This window comes from Melanotaenia boesemani, chromosome 13 (assembly GCF_017639745.1).
Source record: "Melanotaenia boesemani isolate fMelBoe1 chromosome 13, fMelBoe1.pri, whole genome shotgun sequence".
In the NCBI taxonomy this organism is placed as follows: domain Eukaryota; kingdom Metazoa; phylum Chordata; class Actinopteri; order Atheriniformes; family Melanotaeniidae; genus Melanotaenia; species Melanotaenia boesemani.
Genome location: NC_055694.1, coordinates 15341933 through 15366673, shown reverse-complemented (window position 1 = coordinate 15366673; position 24741 = coordinate 15341933). Strand labels below are relative to the sequence as shown.

The window sequence follows — 24741 nt, the reverse complement described above, 5'->3', positions numbered from 1 at the left end:
TCTCTCTCATCCATTTCCACCTGCCTCTTTCATCTTTTTTTGCAGCTCCTCCACTCTAATTCTCTTTCTCTCTCTTGCTCCATCGTCAATTTCAATTTACGAGCAGGTCTTAATGGGACTATAAAAGAATGTTCGATGCTATTGATCTGGATGTCTGTGCATCTTGACCTCGACGTTCAACAGCAGAGGAGAGACAAAAAAAGAAAAAGAAAAAAAATCACTCTTTTTTATCATCGGGCAAATACACCAGCGTACACTCTCAAATGATGTAGACACAAACAGAAAACAGACACACAAGCACACACAGATCATTGATCAAAGACCTCAATGCAAGAGACAGCAAATATTTGTGCTCTTTTAAACTATGACAGAGTCAATGATAAAATGATGCCTGGCTGGAAACTGGTTAGCTTTGATCTTTAGCAGGAAATTATAAATACACACTTTGGGGGCTGATAAAACTAAATACATGAGATCATATCTGAGAAGCAACTTCCAATCGACATTCATCTACTTAGAAAATACATCAATCCCATATCTGATCAATGCTTATGCGCCTCCCTCTGAAATTATGATCATTCCTTTTCCATTTGTCTATATATCTCTGATGGGGTTCATCTGGAAAAGTTCACTTCTGGCATACTTATGAGCAGTATTACATTTGAGCTTGGGCAGATGCAGCAGGAAGGTATTTCAGGATGAAAATAAAAGGAGGGGTTGTTGAGGAGGAAGAATGGCTTGCGGGGGCACGATCCACTTTACTAGGTGAGAGGTTGAGGAGAAGAAAACATATGGATGGCATCCTTAATCAGCCCAGCTTACAGAAGACTATCTTAGAGTGTTTTAGAGAAAGTCTGAGTCAGAAAGAAAGAGCAGCATAAGTGTCTTAAGCCCTCCTCATCACTTTGCTTTACTCAGGGAGATGCACTCCTGATGCTCCCCTCTGGCCACGCCTTCAATCAATTATTAAGGCAGAAAACAAAGGTCTGCACCTTGCCATGAATAATGGAAGGTGAGAAAGCAGAGAGAAGGATGGAGGATAGAAAGAGAAGCACACTGTGACAGAAGGTGAGTATTGCACAAATTTGTATGACAGACAGCTAAATATATGGCTCAGGTCAAGCCACTGAAGAGAAGCCAACAGGTGGGGATGGAGGTTGAGCAGAGAGATACAGCATGTAACACACAGAAACTTAGACAGAGACAGAGAAATTCAGGGCAAAGAGTTATCACATACTGCACAAACTGTGTTATGGAAGAATCGGAGCATAACAATTATTTGAGGACATTTACCACTCTGGTGTATCCAATGTGACGAGTTCTTTTTGCATCGAGTCAGATGGCATGCCAGAGAGGCGCAGGGAAACGAGGCAAGTGAGAGTGATGGGAATTGTGATATTCATGTTCAGTAAGTGTGTGTGTGTTTGTTATTTGCCTTGTTCCTGTTGGCCTTATTTTCCTACAAAGAATGTTTGATGTCAGATCCAAGATGGAGAGGGTAAAGAGGAAAACACATAAAAAAACATGTTGGAAGAAAAGTTAAAGAAGTAGGCTATACAGTAGAGATAATTAAGACAGAACACTGTGAGAGAGAAGAGGAATATACACCGGCATGTCTGTCTGTGGTGGGTCAGGCCACGTGTGCATGCATGTTTGTGTTAAAGGGATGAGAGTGTGCATAAGAAAGTCGGTATGCTCATCAACCTTTGTGGTCTTGACTTTGTTGCCTGTGCTGCAGCTCCATCCCGTGAGGTCTGGCAGAACCTTGCACTCCTCGCCTTCCATACATGGCTGCATCTGACACCACCACTTCTGGGCTACAATGGAGGCTACAGGATGAGAGGGAGAGAGCTGCTGATTTGTCTCAGTGTTAGTGTGTTTTCAGTCATGTGCTTTCATGTGAGCTTCTAGACTGTGAACTTGTGAATATTGACACTAAAATCTTCCAAGCTACATTTCCCTCTAATTTCCACACGAACAAAGAGTTTCTAGAAAACAAATGCACATTCTAGTATAGTTCTGTGAATAACAGGAGTGTGGCATACTGAAATAAGCACTTGGAGTTCCTTATTTTCAATGATTTATCTTTCATGAGGAAGTGGTCACAGTATGATTTTGTAATTTAGTCCACTAGTGAAAGCAATTACTCAGGTTACTAACTGTGCTGTTCTCCACAAATTCTAAATACACAAGTCACTGCCATAATCTTCTAGCTTATAGAGACACATTTTATACCCAAATTTCACCATATGCTTCTGAAAACTTGAACTGAATGTTGTTACACATGACTATAAAGATAATTATGAAGATGTTGCAAAGATGTCCCAGGCTCCTCTTAACCTCCAGGGTAACAATAAACCAGAACTTTTCTTGTGAGAAAAAAAAAAAAAATCTAAATCCTCTCTCAGTCATAATGAAAAATGAGTGAAGCTGTATGGGGAGATAATTTTATTTAATGCAAATTATTATTGTACGCATTGGTTTCATGGGTACTAGAGTCATGTGAATTTAATTAGTATTTAACAGATCATTTACATTTTCAAATCAAATATGGGCTCATATGTATGAAAAAGCTGGAAGTGTTGTAATCTTTCAGGGCTTACGGAGAACAACGAGATGATTAAATACTGTATACCTTTAAAAAAAGTCACTACATTAAAAGCTGACTGGATGTCTGAATTTGTGGGAGCCATCTTTTTTTTTTTTTTTTTTTTTTGACCAACCTTACTTTGCAATTGTCATGTGAGAATTTTTTAAGGTAAATATTTAGCAAGAGTTTGAAATACAAAGCTTTGGCAGACTTTTTTGAAGTTATCCTCATGCAGTAGGTGACACTGGATGGTGTTGATGCATAGCTGGTATATCCATGCTAATTTCTCTAATTCTGTTGGGAATTCTAAACATCCGGTCTGTCTCTCTGAGTGCTCAGAGATCAGAAATACCAGAGTTTGAATCAACAGTTCATTTTTTAACTGGGCAGGCATGTACTACATATGGTGGCAGACAGGAAAGAAATAAAAGGCTGGACTACACAAAAGGCTGTTTTTGGTAGCTCACTGAGATAGCATAACTTCCTTTGTTATGATCTTTGGACTTACTAACCCTGCAGACCTCCCTGCAAAAAAGGCCAAAACATTATGACCATATAACCTTATACAATATGAACCTATAAAAATCTGTCTTGCGAGTCTGGTCCTCCAGAAATTAAGTATTTATAATAAAACGGTTGCTTTTAGGTGTAAAGTAATGGCTACATCGGTTGCTTTATTTTGACTTTAGTATTATGTTTTTTAACCACCTCCAAATTTTGCGAATTCTGAGAAAGAAACCATAATAAGTTGAATAATTAGTGGAAACTTAGCAGCAAGGACAAATATTTGGTATTTTGACGGAAAAATGAATGCCAGTGCTGTCAATCAGTATATTTCTTATTTGTTAAGTATCAACATAGTTGTCGAATAAAAAGATTAGCAAGTCCATATCAAATTAGAAGACAAACTAATCTTGTTTGTGTTTTCCATTTTCTTAAGCCATATTTGTTGTTGAAGTTTGATGACAGACAAATTGCTAAAAACAGATAATTTACATTTTAAGTCCTGTTCCTTGCACCTTGTATGGCTCATTTTTTTGTGTTACAGACATTCCATTAGTTTTGCTTTGACTGTGTTGACAGTGTTATCTAATGCTATCCATCATGTTTGTAATTTCTCTAAAATCATTACAAAAACATTATACGCAGGGTGTGTGTACAAAACAAATCAGGCTGCTGGAGTTACAAATACCAGCAATGCACAGTGGACTATTGCTGACTCCACTATGTAACTCAACTGCCACACACACATGGGATACATAAATAGGCTGCTCCCGATGCAGTGTAAATGTCAGCCAGCACTGTATACAGTTGTTTAAAATTTCTTTCAGAGTCATAATGCAAACACAGCCTTGGTGCTTTGCCTGAAATAATTGAACTAGCACTCTGTTCTATCATCACTCACAAAAAATGTAATGAGTGTGAAACAGCATAAAAAAAAAATCAATGTGTTGTTCAAAGCAGGTGCTTGTCTGGCAGTGGTAAAATGTACGTGCACACACATACACAGAAATACATACCATCAACACAGGAGGGCATTGCCCGCGTGGTTCCTGCAACCTGACCAGGGAAGCAGGAACATTTGACAGTCTGAGATCGCTCCTCAATCTTGTTCTTGTTGCAGCAGCGATGGGCAGCGATCACTTCACATGTTCCTGCCTTTACATGCACTGTGAAAGAAACAGACACAATGCTCAGTGTACAACGGAGTCCCAGCAAGGACATGGTTTGTTTTTGTTAACCACAAATAACAAGAGCATTTCTTACTAAACCAGCAATTTGCCAGATCCAGAAAAATTAATAAGACCACATTCTTCCCTTAACATGGAGACAAACATAATGCTGTAAGGACAAAATATTATACCTATAGGACAAAATATATCCACTCAGTCCTAAAAATTCTGACAGCATAAAATAAAAATAAAGTCAAATTAAATTTCAGCAAAAGCTATGAGTCACATAAAAGAAATTTACACTCAGATTTATTGAAGCATGCTTGTTTTTGGATGCTTTATCCATAAAGTGATGTTTGCATAAACAAAACAATAAATGTGAAAATACATCTGACTTTCAGACACACATGGAGACTCATAAATATTCAGCAATTCTCACAGTCCCAGATTTACTGCATGACTGCCTCTATACAGGTATGTACTGGATGTACTAGCCCTGCAATTTAAAGTACCAGTCAAAAGTTTGAAAATACTGTCCCATTAAATCTAAGGGGAAGGTGTGTCTAAACTTTTGACTAGTAGTGTATATGTAAAAAATGTAACAACAGCCAAAGTTTGCACTAGAATATGCTGGTTTGTTTTGTGTATCATTTCTACAGTGTTTGTGCAATACAAACAAAGGGATATAAACAAAGGGTGGATGTGGAAAGCCTCTTCACTTCTTCTGTAGCAGCTACTTTTTGTGCATATTTATGTACACACACACACACACACACACACACACACACACACACACACACACACACACACACACACACACACACATATTTCAAACAGGCAGCCGTGTGGTTAATTAACAAGTCCACCCCAAGCACAGAAGTCCCTTGAGTCAGCCATGAGAGAGGGAACAAAGAAACCACTCTACATTTGAAGATTTGTGATGTCAACATATGCCCCTTTCATACCAGCCTTTCATCAAATACATAAAATGTCAAGGACAAACAATAAGCCTTGACAGGAGCTTTGTGTGCAAGTACACAGTGTGTGTGCATTTTTGTTTGTGCACTTGCACTTGTGTGGAATAGTTTACATGAGGTAGATAATATATACTGTATCACTGTTTGGTCATGGGTTTACATTTAAATTTTACCAACACACATAAACATGTTCAGTCTTCTTGCAGTGCAAGCCAAAGTCTACATTTTGTCTGTGTGTGTGTGTGTGTGTGTGTTGGCTTTTTAAACAGTTGTTGGAAGTTACTGTTATTTCCATTACAAAGAGCGCATGCATGAAACAACAAAGGGTGCACGCTGCATGGCAATGAAAACTAAAACAGAAAACAATGATTTTGCTCTGTCTAAAGAGTATTTAAACATAAAGCATGCTGAACTGAAAGGTCCAGTATGAATATATTAAGCAGGCTAACATAGATTTGTAAAGTTATTCATTTGTACTGTTAATGAGAAAAAAGACAGAGACAATCCTGCAAAGCTCAGTCCAATTAAAACCTTAAACTCTGATGCATTTCTGTCACATCGCTCTGGATGATTCCTTCTTTTGTTCCTCCAGCAGCAGGGCCGCAGAACAGCACTAATGCTTGACTGGTTTGTCCATTCAGCTGTCTATCAAGCCAATACTTTGATGGACCAAATAATACTTTGAAAGTTATTGAACAGATGGCTATAAAAGATAAGAATTTTCATAAAATGAACACCCACATACATTTGAGAGATTTTATTTATACCATAAATTTGACAATATTGTCACCAGAGGTAAAGATGGTCTATTACTGGTTGAAATGCTGAAAAATGAAGGGATGTTAAAGCTCTCTAGAAAGGACAACCCTGACTGAGTGTGGTGGCCCCTTGGTCTTCTCTGTGCTGATGTAGTTAGCCACACCTTTGTGGGAAAAATGTCTTTCAATTTTCACATCCTGAAATGGTCCCAGAAGTATGAACTAGATGGATGGTGCAGACCCTGTGGCTTCTCATGTTTCCTTTCTTTATTTTATTTTATTTCTTTATTTTTTTTTTGTCATTTTCCATAAACTTTGCTGGACAAAAAACTGCTGTGATCAAGTTGTTAACATGTGATGTACTGCTGGAAAACCTTGGAAGTATGCCAGTAATTCATTTGAATAAACAATCACCACGGCAGGTATAATCAATTGTGACAACAATTGAACAGCAAATCATACAAGTCTGACACCTTATCAGTGAGGTGTATTGATCAGCTGATTGATTTAACCCAACAAGAACAATCTTTTTATAATCTTTTTTTTTTTTTTTTAAATCCAATCCAGAGAAATTTATTTACTTATTTTTTATTTTCTTAAATAAAGCCTGTTATAGTTTTCCCCATTGAAAAGCAAATTAAAAATAAAAAACCTTCATGCTACAGGAAGTGAGAGAGAAGCAGGCATCTGCATCCATACAGCAGCCTATGACTCCTACTTCAACCCTGTCTGTCACTACGATTTTAAAACGGGGGCTAAATACTTTGCTTTTAATACTTTACTTAAAATTGATAGAAGCTAATGTGTCTACTGGCTAGAAAACCAATCAGAGGCTAACTTGAAAATAAGTGTCTTCCATGTATAAATTATGGCTTTTTTATGCTTCATAAAAATGTTAAGTCTACCTAGCTTTCACTAAACTGGTTCAAAAAGATACAGGGATTTGCCTGAAGTCCTCTAAAAAGGCAAACACAAAAACAAAACAAAAAAAACATAATTTGGCTAAAAACTTGTTTAAACTGAGAGCAGTCAATTTCAACACATAGACCCAATAATAATAAGTAAATCTGTCCATGCACTGGACTGTCTTCAGGAGTTTAACACTCATTTAACTTTGTCTCAAAGATCTTTGTCAACTTTGACTTCTGGCAGAGCGCTAAATAACCAACAACAGCACTGGCACAGCCAAGAGTAGCCCACACTACAGATGGCTCCACATATTTCTCACTGTCCTTTAATGGTTTGTAAATGAATCATTTTTACCTGAAAAAAAGAGTAATTACAGCATAATGCATGTGTTTAAAGCTCTGATTAAAAGTACAGAACCACTTCAAATGCTTGAGCCATTTAATGAAAACAACCAGTGATTTGTCTAACTAATTAATGCTACACGTAAATGAAATGAAAAATACTTTAATAATCCCAGAACGGAATTACAGTGTTGCAGTAGGTTTAGGTTTGTTTATTTGTTTGTTTATCAAATACAAACATCAATAATTAATTATAAGAGATATTGCCTTGTTCTGGAGGGCGACGGCCGCTGGCAGGAATGATGTCGGGTACCTTTCTGTCTTGCATTGGACATGACAAAGCCTCACACGAACACACTTTGTTGCTTCTTTACTGTGTTGTGTAGAGGATGTGAGAAATCCTCCACTATTTTCAGCTGCTTGTGCAGCCTTCTGTTCTGGACAGTCAGCTCCAGCGGATCCAGTTATCCCCAGCACAGAAACAGCCTTTTTCAGTTTGTTCTGTCTCTTTTAAGTCTCTGGTTCTGATGCTGCTGCAAAGCTGATTGCACTTTCCACAACAGACTTATAGAAGATATGCAAGATCTTAGTGCAGACACTGAATGATATGAGCTTCCTTAAGTAATGATCTGCTTCGTCTCTTCTTTTAGATGCCTCTGTGTTGCATTTCCAATCCAGTCTGTTGTCTAGCTTCAAGGTACTTGTATTCCTCCACTATCTCCATCTCTTCTCCCAGGATGTAAACAGTGTTTTGTTTACTCCTGTTCCTCCTGAGGTCAACAATCATCCCTTTTGTTTTGCTGGTGTTCAGGATGAGGTGATTGTTTCTGCACCATCTCACCAATTGACTGATCAGTTCTCTGTAATTACCTTCTTGCCCATTGCCGATACACCCCACAACTGCAGAGCATTCAGAGTATTTCTGCAGATGACAGGACTAAGAGCTGTATTGGAAGTCTGAGGTGTATAGTGTGAAGAGAAATGGTGAGAGTACAGTCCTTTGTGGTGCTCCTGTGCTGCCGACCACCATTCCAAACACACAATATTTCAGTATAACAAACTGTGGTCTGTCTGTTAGATAGTCATAAATGCTGGTGGTTGTGGAGGTATCCACCTGGAATTTATGGAGCTTCTCACAAAATAGAACATCATTTTACGTATCTTATGTAGAAAGAAAAAATATTCTTAAGTTTAGTCACCTCTGTGTTCATGCAAATATGGCAAAGCAGGCAACAAAAACTAAGTATTTAAACTTGCTTACTTGGTAACTTATTTAATGAAATATCATTAAATCATATCATATCATATTATCATAAGAAAAAGAGCACATTTGCAAAAGTTTTTTTTTCTTATAAAATGTATCTGTCTATATCAAATATAACCTGAGAAAATAAACAACCCATATATTATATTCATATTAAGATGTTGAATAATTCAATTTCATGGGGGTGATGATGGGAAATTGTACATACACAAAGGCATTCGACCATTATATATATCTAAGCTTTTTTCAGTCAGGGAAATGAAGATTGTATCGGTACATTGCTTGTGTTTGAGTTTTATTTTACAATTTGTTATATATTGTTTAACACTTATACCTTTCTTTAGTCTCTTCCCCTCTTATTTTCTGTTTTTCTGATAACCCTATTTACAGAAATACAGCTCAGGAAAATCAACACACACAGAGGCACCTTAGCCCCTTGTCAGGCTCAGCATCTGCAGTAGTAATTGACTAAGTGTTAGAGAGAACAGCAGCACGCTGAGCTCAGCAGTAGTAGGGCAGTAATGGGGAAGAAGATGTGAGGATTTTATGAGAGAGATGATTTGATTACACATATTAAGGTTAATAGATGGCAATTTTTATTTATTTAATTTTGTCTCCAAGATTGTCCACATGGTAAACTAAGTGAGCCAAAGCTCAACATCTAAATGGCAAAGTGATTATTTTGGCACTGCTTCTCACACAGACTTTACGTTGCTGCTGGGTTGCTGCTACTGTTGTCACTGAAAAAGTAATCTTACAATTTCTAAATCATTACTCCTTTCTATGAGTCAGAAATTGTTTTAAAGTTGTTAAATCATCATGTGCTACGTTTCTTTTGTTATTGCATCACACAGATGGAGGGATTTGTAGTGTTTTATGTTTTTGTCACTGTAATCCTCTGAATCAACCTTTAAATTCTGCAAAACTAACTAACTATTTAAAACATTTAGAACCTAAACTGTTTTAGGCAAATTTTTAAAAAGATTATGATGTTATACTTGATCAAATGAAAACTGACAACATTCATACATTTTTTGGCTGACTACACAGAGATATTAAAAAAGACTTGCTGAATATTTTTAGGGAAAAATTAAAAGTATTATGGGGGATAGATTTTTTTTCATCTCTTTGCTGTACCATAGCATGATGGAGGGCTCCAGGAGAAACAGTCATCTTCTGTGTTTTCCCAGCAGGATGTGATGTGTTGGGTTTCAGATTGAAAGATCAAGACTAAGTAGAAAAACATGAAACTTCTATTTATTGCTGTTGAATTTGTTTGAATGTTGTCCCCGTGGTGTGTCCCGCTGCAGGTTTGAGATGTCTCCCTGATCCAACACTCTCTCTTCAACAGCTTGTTGTCAAGGTCTGCCCAAGCATGGTTACCCATCAACCGGATTCAGGTGTGCTGCAGCAGGAGGCATCCAAAGGCTGCAGGACAGTTTTTTAAAGTATTTTTTACTGTGGGGAGATAGAAATAACGTTGGCAGTAAAGCTTCTAAATGAGGAGGGAGTGTAAGCGTGAATGGTTGTTTGTCTCTCTGTGTTGGCCCTGTGATGGACTGGTGACCTGTCAAGGGTGTACTCTGCCTCTCACCTGCTAAATGCTGGGTTATGCTCCAGCTTCCCCACAATCCTTAATGGACGAAGTGGAACAGATAATGGATGGATGGATGGGCTTTTAAATGATGGCAAAAATTTTGTTACACTGCTGGAGGTCTGCATTCTTTGAGTACTTCTAGTTGGGCAACATGCTTTTTTTCATGGTGTAAAGCTGCTGGTAATGTTGTGAAACATGCCCTAATATATACCTGTTATACGCCACTGTTGGTTAGCTTAAAGTACATGCAGATTTGTGAATGTGTCTAAATGTTCAAATCTGAATATTTTTTCTATAATTTCATATATATATGACACTACTGTGTCCTGAGTTGAACTATTCTTGGAAACAGGAAAACAGTTTTGGCAAGTATGCTGTGAGTTAATCAAAAAATGCTAGACAGTATTCAGAGTTATTAAATGTGACTGATATGTCGATTTTTAACTGGTTATTACGAAAAGGGTAATAATGACAGATGCAAACATGTTTACCCAAAAAGCATGAACACAGCAGGCAGAAAGAACATTTATAGGGCAAGAGCTTGAATTCAGGAAGGCTTTTTGACTGCAGAATCAATGCATTTGGTTGTCATCAACTACAAGCTCGTTTTCACTATGTCAATTTTTTTACTTAGTGAATTAAAAAAGAGGCAGAGTGACTGAGTGAGTGAATGTGGAAGAGTTAGTTTTATTGCGATCTCCTTCAAACTGTAGAAAATTTGTCTCAGAAACCAGACAGGCTGAACATTTTTCAGGATATTACGTCAGATTTTCATGTCCAGTCATAATTAACTGTATGAAATACATATTCACTCACTCCTAGGGTCAATTTGGATAACTTTACATAACATGCATGTTCTTGCACTGTGGCAAGAAGCCACAGTGCCTTGAAACTCAACAGGGACCGGTCAGAGATTTAACCAAGATCCATCTGACTGTGAGGCAACAGTGCTAACTTCCAGAATTGCACCCAGTTTGCAAAAAAGTCCCGTTTTCTTGTTTTTCTGTCCAGACTTTTTAAAAGGTCAATCTGAATATGCTGAAAAAATTTAAAAAGGAGGAAGATTTGAACTGGGAGTCAGAGCATGGCCTCTGAGACTGAAACTCTCTTGCTTATAAATTGTGCCTTTCTCTCTTGCAGTCTCTCTTTTTTTAAAAAAATTATCTATTTTTGTTCTCTTCTTCTGGACCTCCTCTTTCTTCCTCACCTCATCTTCTACCTTCTGTCTTACCTCATCCTCCCACTATTTCATAAATGACCCGTCTTTTTCTCTCTCTCTCTCAGCCACTCCAGTGTCCCATTTTTCCTCTACTCTTTCTTGCTCTTGGCTCAGTACAGCAAACTCAGCAGGGTAGCAAACCATTATCCTCAATCACAGTCCCTGGATCAGAGAATTTTTACAGTCTCTATAATGTGTCCTCTTTCTCTTGCCCTTTTTCCTTACTGTTGATGTCTCTTTGCCTCTCAGCTCGATCCAGTCTTTCTTCTGGGAATGAGGACTTATCTGTGCCTCTCTTAACACAGCAGTGGTTGTTAACCCCATTTACAAAAGAGGATGTGCTACTGACAGACTAACAGATGGACAGATTGCCCTGAACAACCATGAAGGATGTGTGTATGTGTGTGTGTGTGTGCCTCATTTTGCCAATGCTCAAAGCACTAAAATAGCTCACTTGGTCCCAGCAGGAAGTATTTTTCAAATGCCATTCCTATTACCGGGGGGGGGACTTTTTTTCTCTTATACACTGACAAATTTACATGTATAGATGCAAATAAAGACATGTGATATATTAAGAGACTGTAGGAAAAGTAAAAAGACACACACGCACAAAAAAAAAAAAAAACATTGTAAACAATGTGAAGGGTTTTGGCCCTGGTGTTCCAGGTTGTGGCCTACTTTAAGTGAGTCCATGAGTGAAAACTACAACAAAATATTGCTTGTTACACATCTGCATTGGTCTGACTCTTCAAATAGTGCAACTCTATGCTGTAGTTTTGCACAGAAATAAACTTTAACAGAGCAGAGACCAAGAAACAGAGCAAGTGTATTAGTCATGCAGCACCATCCAGTTTTACATTACAGCATATGGCTATTCTTTCCCTGCAGTCGTTGTGTAATGGGAATTCAGAGGATACACTGTATGCTAGCCTGAATAATTTACTGTGTTCCAAGCTCAATGCTGATGAGTGTCATCAACAATAAAGCTCTTCTCTGCAACTACCAACAGAGTTCATTAGACAACCTGCAAGTCTTCACGTGTTATCGTGTTTCCAGCATTGCCTGTTTGTGAAGATGTGTTTTATGAATTTTGCCACTTTCTGCTCTGGCCAAATGCTAATGCTATTTTTGGCTTTAAGCTCCATCAGTTCCCTTCTCTCTTTTGCTTGTGTTTTTCTAGATGAAAGTCCAGTTCAAAAATGATGATAAATATAAGAGGCTTTTTGTGCATCATACACCCAGCAGTACTTGAATATGTATTGTTGAGGTTTGTCTATGGCCTGCCAAGGGACAACAAATGTAAATTGGAAGTAATGTGAACATTTTCATTTTAGATTTCTTTTTTTACTCATGTTCTTTAATGTGCAATATGTCCCTTTTAAAATTAAATAAATAAATACCATGTTTGTTGATTGTGACACAGTGGATAGAGTCAAATTTGCAGCTCAACTGCAACAACATCCGTTGCAAATACACAACTGTACGATAATGTATTACATCATGTACAAATAACTTCAGCTTTATTTCCCTCTCAGATGTGTCAGCTGACATAAAGGTGTGATTTTATGTGGATGGAACTGTGTTAAAATGGGATTTTAAACTGAGCCAATACTGACATAATTCACTACCTGTGTTACTTTTGCACATAAGCATGTTTACATAATATAGTTTTAGAATAAATTTTGGGGAAAAAATAAACAAATAAATAAATGTAAACTAATACAGATACATGTACAGTAGTAGCGGTTTAAAAGTTCCCCTGTTTCCATGATGGGTCCTTGACTGGTTCTTGACTGGTCCTTGACTGGTCCTTGACTGATCCTTGGCTGATCCTTCACAGGTCTGTGGGGGTAATGTAATCCCCCGCAATGACGTCGTCAGCGAGGCTCTGCCCCTAAGCAGCCCAAGTAAAAAAAACAGCTGCAATCCCTCTTTTGTCCACGGGGAGGAGCAGTGATTTGATCTTGCTGCTCTCTAAACAGTTTATAATGAGCTGTGTCGCTCATTTGTTGCATTTTTGCCAACATTTAAAAAATGATTTGATTTGAAAATGGCGTCAAATAAATGTATCAAAAAAGCCGACATGTGTAGCTAATGGTGTTATGAGGCAAAGCACAACCTCCTCAAGTCGGCTAAGTGGTGAATGTCACTAGCAGCGAGCTTTCTAAACATCCCGAGGAGCGCTGCCAGCGGTCATTTGACTGCAACGTAAGTTATTCACAGTGGGGGTTGATACAGCTGCTGCATAACTGAATATTGACAAAATCATAACGTAATATCGGCAGGTAAAAATAACATAATACTGATAATGTGTAAAGCAGGGATCACAAAAGTCCGGACCCAGCCCAACCTATATTCTGAATTAGGCCTCAAAGTGCTATTATCCTAAGTAGATAAGTAAATAAATGGTTTATACTGTGAAATGAAGTGTCCCTGGATTTTATTCATAGCGATCTAGTGATAAAACGTGATAAAACGTCATACAACTGTGTCTCAGCGGTGGGACAGCTGCCTGCCCGCTGTCTGAAGCAGGCACATGCGCAAAGGCTGGTAGGAATGACAGGAACCAGCAGCCTATCATCACACAGGGTTTGTGATCTTACAGCCAATCAGAAGCAGAGTAGGGCGGCCATTTATTACAACTCCATAGCCGTGATATACGACAGTTTGGCTGAGAAAGAGTCTCCCTGAGCGGCTCTGTGGAAGTTTAGACGTGCTAAACTGCTCGTAAATATTGATGTGTTTACTTTTCCAAACAAGTAAGCAGGTAAAACTATAGACAACAACTATCTAATAAAAGTCCTAAAATACCAGGTTCAGCCGTTTAGTTTTTAATACACTATAAGCATGGTAGCGTGACTGGCGGTCATCAAAAGACCGCTGGCGACGCTTCCAGTGTTTAACACTGGAAAACCCAGAGATTTCTTATCCCTCTACCATGCCCAGAGTACAACCAAAAGGCTGCCCGGTTTGAAATTAACAATTCAATGGCCAACAATTAGCACCTTTACATTTGTAAACACAGCCATTACCTGCCGTTAGCTGTTCAAGCATACTCCTTGGGGGGAGGAGTGTGCTTGAAAAGAGCTAGGGACTGTGCTGTATAGTTTCACTCACCACAAACGGTATATGTGCTTTTGACCATTTCTCACATTTTCATGTACCCTTTATTGAGCATTGGTCATGTGAGTTTTCATCGTCATCACACTATTGTACGCCCAGCTTGCTTTCAAGTGAGAGATTATCACGTTTCTGTTTCCACAAAGGCAAGAAGGAAAGCATAATCAAGTATTTCAAATGAGAGATAATTACATTCCTTTTGACCTGGGAACAGAAAAGCAAAATCAATTTAATGTTCCTCACTTCCTAATATGGTGCAACAAGGTTCACAGTCCTCAATGTTTTTAGTAAAAAAAAAAAAAATTTAAAAAACACCTTACTAACAGGGTGGAATGGAACATAACAGAGTGGAACAGAATATAACAGGGTGGAAAATATTTGTTCCCAATTCCAAATAAAAACGCTTCAATGGCCAGATGATCAGCAATGAATAAAGATATTTCTACAGTGATCCAGATTTTTTGTTTGTTGTTTTTTTTGTTTTACATTTTAGATTTTGTAAGAGATGGGTGTGTTTTAACAACAGCAGTTTTATCCGTGACTTTAATCGATAATTATTATCATTATCCAGTGTATAAAAATGTTGGTGTAAAAACGCCAAAGATAGATAAGCATGATGCTGAACTTCGTGGTCTTAGCTCCTGGTTTGGTGTGTCTTGTTGTGTTTATTATCATTCTGAAAGGTATACCAAGTTGTGGGCTGCATATATGCAGCCCACAACTTGAACAAAGGCTAAATTCCTCAACATTCGCACTTGCTCCATAAAATTACCATCTCCAAGGCTCCTCCACCACCACTTTGACTATGGATTGATAAGTAAATGAGCCGCAGTTTTGTAATTGTTGCATTGTCAAAACAGTTCTGTTAGTGTTGTCACACAAAATTCAGTAGACTAGTTGGTTCCTATGCAGTGAATTTACATGTTATTACAAAAATACACAATAATAAAATAGGCAAGTGGCAAGATTAGAATAATGTTATAAGTTCTGCGCAAAGACTCCTTTTTCATTTTCCAAAACAAAACTGACATAAACAATCTTGAAAAAAATGTGCACGTAGGCTATGAGGAAAGAATGAATGCAATGAAGTAGGGACTGGTTGAATAAACACGGTTTAACTGGACGCCTAAGCGAGCGCGTTGCAGGATGGCTCCAGATTTTATTGTCAAATGGTTCCAGGTCAACCAAGTCCGAACTGCTTAGAGCAGAGTCCTGCACGGTTCCGTTTTGCTACGCATACCTGCTCTAACCCGTTAGAATGACTCCCGAACCCGACTCGTCACCAATGTATTTATTCCATTTAAATCCGAACCAGACTGATGTTTAACCCGCGACCCGAGCCATTAACGCATCATTGCCATGCTGCACCGCTTCTTTTCCATTATTATAGCCTATTGTTGTTTTATCATTGTGTTAATCTAAAACACATAGATAGCCTATGAATGTTTATTTTAAGCTTGTTCAACATTTTTAAAACAGCTTTATATTCCTCTGACTGAACCATTTCAGAGTGAAGACTAAACCAGACCAGTGTGTTTTATTTTGCCACTGAGATTTATAATAGGCTACTCGGAGATTGCTGTGCTTTAACAAAATGTAATCCACCTTTCCTGGCAGCAGCTGTGTTCTCCGTTCCTGGACTACAAATCCGGCGGCAGAAAACTCTGCTGCGCAAATACCAGCGTAAAATAAACTTTCATATATTTTCTCTGTGTTGTTGTAGTATATTCAGATGATAAAACAACAATATAATAAAAAAGAAGACTTGGAAGGAGGAACAGCGGTGCAGTAGGCTATGGCACACGTTAACGTTAAAAAGCACACTGCTTGTTGTAAATACTTGGTTTATGCTTTAAGAGGTAAATATTTTGGTTAACATGTTGAAGAAATATCGTTGTTTCTTTTTTCATCTCTTGCTATGCTATTGAATTTGGCAACATTAACATGGAAATTCACTGCATTAGGACCGACTAGCCTACTGAATTTCTGGTAGCATGACAACACAAACTGGACTCGTTTGACCACTCTTACCCAATGTGCAACAATCACAAAACTGGGTCACTTGTTCAGCTGCCTCATTGCGGCTCATTTACGTATCAATCCACAGTCAAAGTGGTGGTGGAGGAGCCTAAGAGATGGTAATTTTCTGGAGCAAGTGTGAATGTTGAAGAAGGCGCATGTTCAAGTTGGGGGCTGCATACAGTACCTTTTGGAATGGTAATCAGAGCGTGTCGGGGAATAGCCCACATGGAGGGGTGACGTAATCGGGATTCCCGGCGAGCAGGAAGTCGCAGCACAGCGAGTGTTGGATGTCCCCCCGCGATTAGACACATTGAAGTGGAAGAAATTATCTCCGATCCTGCGTGGGGCTTTTATCTGTCGCCCTGTCTTCTTATGGAGGTGAAATAAATAATATGAGAATAAAATAACCCTTCCTAGCTACCTCAAACAGATTCTGTGTTGCTTGATCCAAATCTGATTTGTCTATGTTAATAATGCTAATATTAAAAGATTAATCAGTATGATAAATACATCCTATTGAGAATAGAGCTAGGGGCTGTGATCCAGTATTTGAAAGGTTTTATTAACCTACTAGCATTCATTTCTGAATAAAACAATTGGCAGCGCACAAGCATGTTACAATTTCACATTCCACGTCAAACGATGATTATGTATTAAGTTTTATGCATTTTTATGAATTGTGACTGGCCATCAGAGGTGCTTTGAGTGGCGCCTCTGCCGGTCAGTGTAAATTCAGATAAAATCTGACAGACTACGGGCGATGAGAAGTCTGTGAGAGAAGCGCCATCTTCTGGGTCTACCCTATATTACAAGGAATGGGTGGAGTTTGATTAAAACATCGACACTCCCAGGAGAAGGAGGGGGCCTCTCTGGCGGCTGGAAGTTGGAAGGCAGCTGGCTGGAACTGGAATGGAACTGGGCTGGAAGCCGGCAGGTATTCGGCTGGCTTTCAGCTTGGATGGGAACTTTTAAACCGCTACTACTGTATCTGTATTATTGCTTTCTATTTTTTCAAGAGATGTTTCTATTTTCAGTTGTAATCTTGCTGTAGTTTGTTGCATAGTACAGAAGCTTTATTACTTTTATGACCTTTTTTCTCCAGCTTGTTGCTTGTTAGCACAGTTTATGTCTTTCAGATCAATGTATTAGACATTTTACTGTATTCTGAGTAAATTCTCTATATACTCACCTGTTGGTTCATTTATATCCAAATCTGAGTGTATATATATATATATATATATATATACATCATTTGGGTGAGAAGAAGGAAACTAGCTGCCCATGGTTCATACCAGCACTTATTTACCCCAAGGTATTAACCCCCAGCCTATTTCACTTAGATATTGTTTGTCTTTATTTCATATAACTTATCAGTATTAATTAGATTTGCTAGTGACACAGCTGTAAAATCTAATAGCCATACGACAGCCATGCACACATCTATGAAGTTAGATCAGGTTTAGATAGCTAGTGAGAGTGAAACAGCAAAAGGAAGCAAAGGCACATGTTTTCTAAATCATTGTTGCTATGCAGATGTTGGAGACACAGGTCGGATCATTTAGGGCCCACAAATGTGGTGAGAGAAATTATGAACAGGTTCTGAGATACAAATCCGAGCAGGACCCTCCACTAACAAAGTAGAAAGGATTTAAACATCAGCTATGCAGTCATGGGTCTAGAAAAGTTCTGATGAGGAGCCAGGCAGGGGCACTGGCCAGGAAATGGGGGGCACAAATGCAACCTTTTCATAAGGTCTAGATTTTATGCAATATTGAACTGATTATTACAACTAGTAAGTGATCATCTGTAAAAAAAAAGGGAAGAAAAACACAAGTGAAGGTCAGTTGACTGCACCACAGCCATAGGACCTCTGCCTGTCCTAAACTGGATGGTTTCCAGTGGTGGTGGCCTCTGTGGTCTTGAGTGGGCTGGCTCTTGGTGTGAACAGATCCCCAAGATATCGTTTCCTCACAGCAGTCAAGCCAGATGTTTACTTCCATAATATTCAGTTAAAGAGACAGAAATGGGGAGGGGAGGGGGTAAATGCATGTTGCATATAAATTCTCAACGCATCACATATTTTGTATGAATACTTAAATATATCCTTGAGTACGGTGTTCTATTTATAAAGAGCATATTTCTAAATACAAAATTAGTTCAGAATGTGTAATAAGTTCATTAGATTGGGATGTGCACGTGTGTTCATGCGCTTGTGTTAATGATTAGATTACATTGGCCTCTTAGGGGCCACCATTTGTTCTGAATCATAAACACAGAGCAAATTAAAATTCTGTTTAAGAGTCTGCCAAGAAAATGAGCATGAAGAGATGGGAGGGAAGCACACTCGACCACCACTGTCTTTTCTTGTCTCAGTGCTGTTTTCTATTCTGTGCTATGTCTGAATGTTTTCTGCATGTGTTCCACTTCTGCCTTTGTTTCTATTCATCTGCTGCCACAGCCTCTCAATCAGGTGGTCATTGCAAGAAGATCATAAGTGGTACATAAGCGCAGGAGGAAACATTTCTCTGAAGAATGTGTTTGTTTTCTGCGTGTATATGGATTTAAATTTGTGTGAGAATGAAAAAAAAACTATTCATGACTGAAAAGTTCAGTTGAAATTTGAAGAGGGGGTGGTTAAAAGAGAAGTTTAAATAATAGAAAGAGGTGTTTTGGTAAAAAGAAAAAAAAGAAGAAAAAAAAGCAGTGATTTGCAAGTCCATTAAAAAAAATCAGCAATTAGGATGATTTAATTGTGGATAGACTTACTGCCTACACAGATACGGATGTAGGATGATAGAGGCAACTACTCTATATCATCTGAAAGGTAATGAAACAAACAACAAGATGTTCTCTGAATAAACTCAAACACATTTTCCATTTCCTCTAAATAGATATTTACTGATGCTCAGCTGCCTAACACACTTACAAAGAGAAATTGCTTCAGAGAGGTGTATGTGTGTGTGTCTGGCTTTTAGTGAAGGGCAGACAGGATGAGGCAAAGGAGGGGGTGGGTGGGGGGATGCCATGAAAGCAAACATATTATCTTCAATGCACATTATTTAAATTGATATAAATATGTTTATAGCTAAAATTAGAGAGGGCAACTTTATTTCTCAGGAAAATGTTCCCATAACTAAATGTTCCTTCAAATGAGCCTGGCTTCTCTCACACTGTCATGTCCTATAATGATAACCTTTGACACTAACAGGGGTGGTACACAAAATAAGGAAAACACAGGAGAAACACAAACATGTTGACTAAAATTTAATCATTATTTTCTCCAACTTTGTGAGGGCTAAAGCCTAAAACTAGTTCTAGGAAAAAAAAAAGTTTGTTGTGAAAGACTGGAAAAGCACCCATTTGATACTTTTATCAGTGTTTCTCTAACGTGTTTGCTGTAGATTATCCCACAGAACACAGTTTTGCTAGTACAAAAAGCTATTACTTGCAAGCAAGAGAGAACCAGAAGAGATCTAAGGCACAAGCAAAAAGAAAAAGTAGCGAGACTTTGGACGATATACATCTCATTATGCATATCTCTTAGCTTTACAGCAAGCTCCTCTAAGTGGAAAAATATTCTCCAAAACCAGTCTTTAATAAATGCTTTTTAATTTTTCTTTCAAGGCAGAGTGGAATTAAAGAACAAACTTTGAAGTTAGGTCTATTTTCCACTCGGATAGTCTGAAGAAGACTTTCTGGCTAATTGCTGTGTTGCACTGAAGACTGTTGCAAATGTTCAACACTTTGAAGTCTATGAAGAAGTTATGCTTTTTTTCTATTGTATACAACTGTCATAATTTCTCATCCCTGGAGGACAACAAAACACAATGACATTAACTAACAGACTAAAAAAGCTGCCTAATTTCAACTTTTCAGCTTATCCATTCTTCTTCTTGGAGGTTCACATGAGGTGTAGCTTTCCCCAAAACACCAGAAGCTCTTATTCTTCATAGGAGACCAGCAGAACTTACATTCAGTAGAAAACGTGGCTCTCTTCAGGTTTCTAGACACATCACTTGTCCTAACAGCATCCCCTCCCCAGTTTTGTCAGCACCTGGCTCTTTTTTATCTCAACAAAGTGACTACAGGTTCATTAGGGGCTGCTTGTTGAACATTTCCAATCTCCACAGTCATCATCCCAACTATTAACAGACCAACATGTGCCAGATTTTCTCCCAGTCCCGGAGATCGTGCCCCTGGTTCTCCATCACAGATTTTCATGCAGTTTTAATGCAGCTCAGACAGGTGAATTATTTCTCCACATCACCACTAGCACCGATGTCCTGCTAAGTCATACTGGATATTAGTTCATGCAACAGGGCGAGTCTGGTGACACATGGCATGTCCTGACATATTAGCAACCTCATCAGCACTACTGCTGCCACCCCACAGCAGACAATTTGTACTAATTTGTGCTGCAGGCAAGATATTAGGGCAGTGAATTGGATATAAATTGTTAATATGTTCAGATGAATTAACACAGCATTACCACTCAACCATTAACCTGGGGCAGCATGTGTGTGTGGATATGAGGGCCTCATGTTTTAAACCCTGTGTTAATTGCCCACTGCTGACTAATGGTGCCTTTTCAGGAGCCCTCTGGGTTTGCTCACTTATCTGTATTTCTTTCTCTCTCTTTCGCTCCGTCCTCTCCCTCCCACTCTGTCTCACAGGTTGGAAACCTACACAGCATACATGAGTATTAGCATCTACAGCACTTTTTAAAGTACACTGTTCTGGGGGAGCTCAGAGGCATTAAAGCCTTTTTTCCCCATTTCTCCTGCTGAAGCTGGTGTGTCTTCATTTCCTTCTTTACCTCTTCCAGGTTTTCTTTCTCCTTCTGTGTTATTCTGGCAGATCAGTATAGAGAAAGAAACAATGACTGTGTTTAGTCCAAACACCCTCTGTTTTTCCCTTTGTCAGTCAGTGAACAGAGATCTATAGCACAGCAGCAGGTTGATGAGGATTTCATTCTGTCTGAAATTCTCACCCCGTCAAAGGAATAAAGGCGGACACTCGTAAACGTCAAGCCCCGTGTATTTCATGTTAGCAAGCTACTGTGTTTGTATGTGCACACGCATGAGTTATGATTGTTGTTTATATAACTCCGTAGCCACGTCGTTTCCCAGATCTAGATAAATGGCTCCCTATAAGGCTGTTTACTCTTGGTAAAGGACTGGACAATCCCATATGTTGAACCACACGCTGCCAGTCAACTTTTTTTTTACAAAAGGCTACAGCATTATATGCTGTAGCCTTTTGTAAAAAAAAAAAGAAAGAAAGAAAGAAAAACTAATTTTACAAATTGTAACAGATGTGGGGAAAAACATTATTTGGGTAAGTTCAGTGCTACAAAACTTTCTTTGCATTACTTTATCCATAAAAAAAGATAATGATATTACAATTGTGGTTATTAAATTCTTGTTTAAACCTAGGCAGTCCCCCATGAACGCAGGCTTTTATTACATTATTTAACTTTTTATGCATCAAGTCTCACCAATTTGAGAGGGTTTATGGATTGTTATGAGAGCTTAATAGGCTATTAAAAAATTAATTAATTAAAAAATGGCATAAACAAAACACTGATTATGTAAATATGTTAAAGGGGGACTGTGGACAGAAAATTGCATTGTAATTTTAAAGATCAAATTTAAAGATAGTGTCCATAAAGGTAATGTTCCCATTGTAAAATGATTATATTTATGTCCTAACCATAACTATTTAACCCCCAAGCAAGTTTTGATTTCTAACCATAACCAAGGCGAATAACTGCCTAAACCCAACCAGGAAGGGACTAACTTTGGTCATAACATGTTATGTTGACATGTAACCAAGGTAACCTGAAAACTGCATTCATAAAGGTGACAATCATTTCATTAAAATAAATGTATTTTAGCACTAAAGACAAATATCTTTTAGTTTTTACTAAATAGTTGCGACAAACTCTAAAAAAGTGTCAAAAGGGTGAAGTGTTTTAACTGGATGCAGCTCAGAAGTGAATAAACATGTTTCACATGTTGATCTTTAACATGTGTTTCATTTGGATGACTGAAAGGGCTATGTGTAACACACCACCCTTTAATTCCTGTAATTTTACACAAAGGCAAAGTGGAATACATTTTCTTGCTTGAATGTATTTATTTTTTAACCAAATAAGAAAGAAAAGGTTTAATGAGTGGTCTGTGCTTGTTTCCAACTAATTTAAACCTTGTTCTGTTGACATAATCCCCTTAGCAATAGGTTGTGTTCAACAGAAGTTTCTATGATTATACAGCTTGCAAAGAGAGCTTCCTTTGTGACTCTGAAAACTCTGGCTTTAGGCTCAACATGCTTCCTAAACCTATTAATCTTGCTTCAGGGGACAACTGTCAGGCCCTGAATCCTCAAAAAAGCCCAACTCAAGGAAACCCCCACAAAAACCACATTGGTGCCTCAATCCTAGAACCCAACACTAACCCAGCAGGTGCAGAAGAAAATTGGCAGAAACAGTTTTGTAGGAATATTTTTTATCATTAATTTTCATCATTAATTCAAACTCATCTTTCCTCTTGAAAATAAAACAACAAAAAGTAGCTGGAGAGTGTGGAGCACAAACCTTATCAGCTGCTTACAGCACAAAAATGAGAATAAGTTTAAGTTTTTTGCTTATGTTACAAAAATGTTTCTGATTTTGACAGTTAAAAGTGCACAACTAAACAAAGTGCAGTGCATATAAAATCTGCACTTTCATAATCAATAGTGTCTGTATATATCTGATGACAAAGTCAATGATTAAACTAATCTGAGTTCTGCTGTTGCAGATGCAAAGACTTCTTCTAATCTTCCTTACAATAAAAGTTATTAAAATCTTAATGAATACACCTGACACCAAAATACACCAAACACCAAACACAAACCTGATGTGGGATCATAATTACTACATAAATTTCTTTAATGCAGATGTTTTATTCATATTAAAACAAAATCATTTGTTGTTAAACATTGACAGGTTATCTGACGAGCTCTATGATTGGTGCACTGAGCGCATGTCCTCTTAGAGCTTTCTGTCATGTCAGCACTTTCTCTCTTACTGCATTCATCAGGACAGATCATTACATCCCTCCACTCCTTCCCTCTCTTACCACTTTCATCCTATCTTCACTACCAAATGAAAGGGAAACCCTGGTGTGTGTGAGGCTGGCTCGCAGCAGTGCCAGAGGTGGAAAGATGAGAAGAGTGAGAAAGGGGAGATGAAGGCAAAGAGAAGGAGAGAGAAAAGGCGAGCAGAGGAGAAAAAGCACAGCCTGCTCTGACTGTAAATGCTGCGAGAGACAAGGACAGTGTGTTGGGGAGATGATCAGTTTCTATTAGGGCTGCGTGAGGAGAAAACTGAAGACCCACCAAAGTTGAGCAATTAGTACAATAAAACTGAAGCCTGTCTGTGGCAACATTTGTATTTTGTTGGTAACAGTGAACCTTGCTTTTGCCTTTTGGTGCAGACCTTGGCTGACCCCAAATTTTCCTTTTTTTCTAGTATATTTTACAAAATGTAACTGCCAGTTAGATGGCCATATATAAATCAATTGAGCTTAAAATTCATTGCCTATCATATTTTATCGCCATTTTACTTAAGTCTTATTTTACCTTATAAGTTCCACATAGCAAGGATCTATTCACGAGAAGATAATTAAATTATGACAAACAGGTAGCATGACAAAAGCAACTTATGTGAATGTAAACTACTAACATAACCACCTTGAAATAATACCCCAAAGTCCATGATTCTTCTTATTTAAACCAACTTTGCATGAAAGGTGTTCATGTCCAGTATCTAGCCCAGGGGTAGGCAAGCTCAGTCCTCCAGAGCCGCAGTCCTGCAGGTTTTAGATGTTTTCCTGCTCTAACACACCTGATTCAAATTAAATGGATCCAACAGCTTATCAGGTTCTGCTCAGTGACTCATTCATTTGATTTAGACATGTTAAAACGGGGAAACATCTAAAAACTTGCAGGACTTCAGCTTTTAAGGACTGAACTGACCTACCCCTGATCTAGCTAGACAATCAACCTTTGTTTTACAGTGCTGTGAATGTAGTGATGTTGATGTGTCTGCCCAGACACATCAACATTTCAATGCAAGAAAAGCAAATCTGTATTAATGATGGAGGAGGTCTTGCTACATTGCGTCCTGGTTTACTGTCAATGTTTGTTGGAACATAAAAGGAAACCGAGACATTAATTCTATTTATTCAGTCTGTTTTTTTCTTTTTTTATTGATGTGAAAAGTCAAAT

The 24741-nt window shown here is 38.2% G+C and overlaps 1 protein-coding gene across 1 annotated transcript in view; it reads right to left on the bottom strand.

The window, feature by feature from the left end:
- The window catches only part of LOC121652405 (chemokine-like protein TAFA-2), a 95705-nt gene that overhangs the window by 2669 nt on the left and 68295 nt on the right, over positions 1-24741 (bottom strand). The window contains exons 3-4 of the mRNA XM_042005188.1: positions 4111-4260; positions 1705-1829 (exon numbers count right to left, since the gene is read on the bottom strand). Coding sequence (XP_041861122.1) covers positions 1705-1829; positions 4111-4260 — 275 coding nt within the window. The remainder of the gene's footprint in view (positions 1-1704; positions 1830-4110; positions 4261-24741) is intronic.